A 5,748-nucleotide genomic window follows, 5' to 3' on the forward strand; every position below is an offset into this window, starting at 1 on the left:
CCATAATCATCACAATCCTAACAAGCAAAGGCTTGACATATCATCGCTTTGCATGTCATGAGTCTATCTCTATATTAAACTCCAGTAGCTAATGAAAACAATTGCTTACGTAAATGGACTTTCCCACGATATTCTAATTTTTTAGTTTCACCCTGTAGTAATAGTAATAATAATCTGATGCTGAAAATGTGGAAGAACGAACAAGCCCGGAGCAACGAGGAAAACTGAGGTGGACAGATTTGCCCATTCCAATTCTGAGGACTATGCATGGCACTTATTGGACGTGTGCGTGTGCGTGTGTGTCCTCTTTAGGCAAGCGAAGGCTCTCTCCTGCCATCGCTTGCCATACATTGCAACCGACAGCACCCCAGCCACTCTTCCCCGTGCCCACAAATGGCTGAGAGATGCACCTTGTGATGGTCTGGAATGTGATTAATCTGTCCCGTGGCCTCTGCGAGTGGAGGGGCAGCCTGTTCCCAGCTCCCTGTGTGTGTAATCCCTGATCCCAATCTTTCACGTAGCGCAGACTCCCCACCTGCTCATCTGGGAAAAAGGTCATTATCCTGAGGCTATTCACTGCAACGGAGCATGCAAGGCGAGCATTCTTCCCCTATTGTCTCCGCCGGGCCCCTTCTGATTGGCTCCCGAGTGTGGGAAACTCGAGGGAAGCACAGCCCACAGCATCTCTGGGAGCCCGGCTGGCATAAATAGAAGGCAGGAGCAAGCCACCTCTCACAGCGTATTCGCCCGAGGATCTCCTCCTAAGCAACATCTGCCTCCGTAGCTTGGCAAAAAAGAGAGAGAGAGAGAAAAGGATGGCACCTTCCAGTCTTGTCTTCATGGATCAAAATGGCCTGCTCACCCAAAAGAGAAAAATAAAGTAAGTAAATGGATGGGTGTGGGGGGTGCTGTAGTGGGGTGCATCTGTGAAAGGGGGGGTTTAACAGTCATTAGCCCAAGAGAACACTGGGAATTGTAGTTCTAGAAAAAGAACAGTAAACTGTCTCTAATGGAGAATTCCCAGCAACTTAAACTCAAACCTGTCAGATTCTTGGGGTAAATCATAGACCCGCTGAAATTAACGAAGTTAGCAATAGTTATTAGCTCCGATGAGTCTGCTCTGAGTAGGCTAGCCAGGGTAGAAACTCGACATGCTTTCCCTTGAAGAGATCGTTTTTATTTAACGTCAAATTGATATCCGAACCTTCCTCCAAAGGGCATGCAAATACTAAAGTGATGCAGTTATTACTTCTAAAACACAGGTAACAACAACCTGCTAACAAATTTAAGATCTCCCAAAAGTAAGCTCCTAGTCGCAAACTATCGATTTCATAGTTGCTAGGGAGAATAAGCTCTGTTTGTAAATGGGAAATGTATTTATTTATTTATTTATTTGCATGCCACCTGCTGGGGAATCTAGCAAGTCTGTGGAGTAAGAATGGGGCTCCGTTGGAACATCTCCGCTAAGTGTATCTCTGTGTCCCCCCTCCCATTGCAGCTTAGAAAGCCGGTGGTGGAGAAAATGCGCCGCGACCGAATCAACAGCAGCATCGAGCAGTTGAAGCTTCTGCTGGAGAAGGAATTCCAGAGGCACCAGCCCAACTCCAAGCTGGAGAAAGCTGACATCTTGAGATGACCGTGGACTACTTGAGGCAGCAGAGCCAGCAAACCAAAAGTGAGTAGACCGATAGAGCCTGTTCAAAGAGACTTGAGACAAGTGGGGTATGTGGCAACAAATGTTGCAGTATATCTCTGCCTCGCACTCATCTAATTTACACTACCTGGCAGCACCTTTCCAGGCCCTCTGGTGAATGAACCTGCCACCTTCTGCATGCAAAGCAGATTCTCTACCACTGAGCTATATAACCTTTCCTCAAATGCCCTCTTCCAGTAAAGGCCATTTCACACGTCCCCTTCCATTTCCCATTTCCCCCCAGCCAATCATTAAAATTCTGTGGCTAATGAGCATATTCATTCATCATGAGGCTGCTTCCCCCACCCCCAGTTATTCTTTTGGTGGAGATTCGTTTGTACTTCTGTAATCTTGGGGTTTCCCCGAGCATCCAAACTCTCCCTTCCCAACTGGCCCCATTTGGGCTGCAGTCCTATCAGCACTCACCACCTGAGTTTGATGCCAGAGGGAGTGGCATAGAGAATGTGATTTAAAAGTGTTCCCCCAAGCCAGCGCATGAATATTAAACCCTCTCTCTTCTTCTCCCTTTTCCTTCTCTAGCGTTGGGGCCTGTTCATAAAGACACACAGGTGGACTTCATCGAAGGGTATTCCAGATGCCTACAGGAAGCCTTCCAGTTCATGTCTCGCCACAAAGTCCACGCAGAAAACTCAGGCTAAGCTCGTGAACCACTTCCAAAAGGAACCAGCTATCTCTGCCTGAAGCCATCCACTCAACTTCCGGGCTGAAGCACTCGTCCTCCAAGAACATCCATGCTCTTTGGAGGCCCTGGTAGGCTGCCCAAAAGCCGCCAGCGGACTTTGTTTCTAGAGGGAGGGCTGGACTCCATCCAATCATCCAGCCCTGGTCTTCTTCTTTGTAGGGAATATTATTTCCCCCCCTTTTAAAATTATTTATTCTCGGGGAGAAAACGGAATGATTTGGACTCGTGTAGTCTGTTGAATTGTATTTGAGCCGATCTTTGATGGGCAAAATCCACACACTCTGGAGAAGAGGGTGGGGGGACATGTATCTTCATAATGAAGGCGGCATGGAGGGTGTTATGTCTTGAACAGCAAGTTATATGTTGTTGAAGTGTAGAAAGATTTTCAGAATCTTGAAGTTGCCGAAGGTGGCAGCAGGACAGGGATGGGGAACTGAAAGGGCCTCTACATGGTGTGAGACCCCAGCCAGCCTAGCCAATGGTTAAGCATTTTGGCAACTGGAGGCTCACAGGTCCCCCATCCCTGCAGTAGGAGATGATTCTCCCTTTGCCTGTAAAAGCTTCTGGCTTTTGCTCTCTACCTGCTCTGAGAAACCAGATTTCTGGTTTCCTGGTGGGATTATTATTATTATTATTATTATTATTATTATTATTATTATTATTAATATAATTTTTGTCTGGTTGATAGAAACTTCAGGTCTTCTGTTTTGGACAAAAAGAATTCTGTGATGTTTGCTGATTGTTTCTTAGAGAAACGGTACTCTCTCCCTTTCTATAAATAAGAAAAAAAGTCTCGTGAGGGGTTCTGATTTTTCAATGTCATACATTCTGAGAGTAAGAACGATTCGTTCTTGATTGTGGTTTTTGTTGTTGTTGTTGTTGTTGTTTTTTTTCATTGAAATAATGGTGTTTTCTCTTGGATGGGGAATGTTGCCACCCGTGTCATGGGTGGTGTATGTTTTGGGGGTTTTTTATCCTGATGTCAGGATCATATATTGAGTGCATACTGTGTATGCCTTTGTATATGCCATTCGAAGGCAAATAATAAAAATTAAAATTAATTGTGAGATTTCTGTGGCTTGTTTTGTTTGGAAGTGGGGACGAATAGATGGCCACATTGAAAACAACTCAGTGCTGTTGTTTCTTCTCCTTCTCCTCCTTCTGTAGTATCCAATAAAGTTCTGTTCAGAGTACACCCAGTGAAACTGATGATCCTATGGCAGTGATGTCTATTCACTTTTGTAACCCTACACTGAGTATGACTAGTATGGGCTACAACCCAGGTGTGGGGGAACCAGATGTGCTGAACTACAACTCCTATCATCCCATGCCGTATGACATGCTTGCTGTGGTTGATGGGAGTTGTAATTCCGGAATGTCTGGGAATGTCTGAAGGACCAACCATCCCCCACACCTGGTCTGACTGGCAGAGGCTCTCTGGGATTTCAGGCATAGACCCACCTCGAGATGCTAAGGATTGAACCTGGGACCTTCTCTGCATGCAAAGCTGATGCTCTACCACCGAGCTACAGCTCTCCCCTTAAGACACAGGAACACAGGAAGCTGCCTTATACCAAATCAGACTATTGGTCCACCAAGCTCAGTGCTGAACCTGGGCCCTTCCACATACAAAGCAGGTGTTCTACCATTCAGCTGCACCTCTTTCCCATTTATGTGCAGAGTACTTCACAGAGTACAAAGCGGATAGGCCCCTGCCCTGATGTGCCTACAATATAGGAAGGCAATAAAGGAAGAAGAGGCATGGGATAGCAGGGATGGATATGTGAGTGTTGCCATTTACGCAAACTAAGCAAGAGTGGGGTATGGGAACAAGCAGGGTTTCCCAAACTTGGATCTCCAGCTGTTTTTGAATGACAATTCCCATGATCCCTGAGTACTGGTTCTGCTAGCTAAGGACGATGGGAGTTGTAGTCCAACAGACGCCAGAGACCCAAGTTTGGGAAACCCTGTGCTAAAGCCTCCACAGAAAGTGAGATGAGGAGGACTCAAAGGAGGATCATAGACTCATAGAGTCACAGAGTCGGAAGGGACCCCAGGGGCCATCTAGTCCAACCCCCTGCAAAGGATATAGGAGCAAGGTTGGAGGCGCAGTAGCATGAGGTTGGGCTAGATGACCCCGAGGTCCCTTCTGACTCTGCAGTTCAAGAATTATCTAAGCCGGTGATTTTCAACCAGGGTGCTGTGTGGCACCCTGGGGTGCCTTGAATGATGCTCAGGGGTGCCGTGGCCAACACTGGCCTCTGACCCTCTTTCCTTCCCTCCTTCCTCTGATGCCCTCTGGGTTTGCAAGGAGTTTGCAAGGCAGGACTGAGAGGGGAATGATCCTGGAAGGTGGCCTGAAAAGAAGGAGCAATATGGCGAAGAATAACTGCTAGCTCACGCTGCCCACCCACGCCCAAAGGAGGAGGAAGCAGATGAAGAAAGAAAGCTAGCAAGAAGGAAGTGGGGACGGCTAAAGAAAGAACTGAGAAAAGAGACAGTGAGACTTTCTGGGGGACGAACAAATTACAATAAGGAGGAAACTGAGTTTACTCCCTCCACAGCTTGCTAATGGTACTGCATTGTTATATTTCCTTTTTAAGTTACAGGTGGGTAGCCGTGCTGGTCTGCCATAGTCGAAACAAAATAGAAAATTCTTTCCAGTAGCACCTTAGAGACCAGCTGAGTTTGTTCTTGGTATGAGCTTTCGTGTGCATGCACACTTCTTCAGATACCTTTTTAAGTATAATTCTGTATTAAATTGTTGAACTGTTGTCTTACTGAAAGTTGATAAGCCTATAAAGGAAGGATATAAGGGAGGGGAGTGGGAAAGGTATTAAGGGCAGACTTTGAAAGGAAAGGCAGAAAATAAAAAGGAGGAGGAAGAAATAAGTGGGAGGGAACGCATAAAGGGAAGATATGGGGGGAAATATAAAGTGGTACCTTGAGTTACAAACACCTCAGGTTACAAACACTTCAGGTTACAAACTCCGCTAACCTGGAAGAGTTACCTCGAGTTGAGAACTTTGCCCCAGGATGAGAACGGGAATCGTGTGCCGGCGGCAGAGCAGCAGCAAGAGGCCCCATTGGCCAAAGCACGTCTCTAGTTAAGAACAGTTTCAGGTTAAGAACGGACCTCTGGAACAAATTAAGTTCGTAACTAGAGGTACCACTGTAATAAATTTAAAAATAAAATGAATGAAGAGCTTCCATATTCAGGGGGTGTGTACCTCGGAATACCTGGGGGGTGGGAACGACAACAGGAGAGGAGCTGCAGCCTGAATGGGTGAGCCGAGGCTTGTGCAGGAACTCAGAAGAAGGTGCCGCTGCCTTCAGATGCTCCAACAGCCCC

The 5,748-nt window shown here is 46.6% G+C and overlaps 1 protein-coding gene across 1 annotated transcript; it reads left to right on the forward strand.

The window, feature by feature from the left end:
• The first annotated feature begins 701 nt into the window (after positions 1–701).
• Positions 702–2,656, forward strand: LOC117052167 (transcription factor HES-5-like). The gene is given in 7 exon segments (XM_033158943.1): positions 702–858; positions 861–880; positions 1,499–1,622; positions 1,625–1,675; positions 2,234–2,340; positions 2,342–2,371; positions 2,373–2,656. Coding segments are annotated over 7 exon segments (471 nt in total). The 5' UTR covers positions 702–815; the 3' UTR covers positions 2,469–2,656.
• Positions 2,657–5,748: the final 3,092 nt, after the last annotated feature.

Source organism: Lacerta agilis, chromosome 8 (assembly GCF_009819535.1).
Source record: "Lacerta agilis isolate rLacAgi1 chromosome 8, rLacAgi1.pri, whole genome shotgun sequence".
Classification (NCBI taxonomy): domain Eukaryota; kingdom Metazoa; phylum Chordata; class Lepidosauria; order Squamata; family Lacertidae; genus Lacerta; species Lacerta agilis.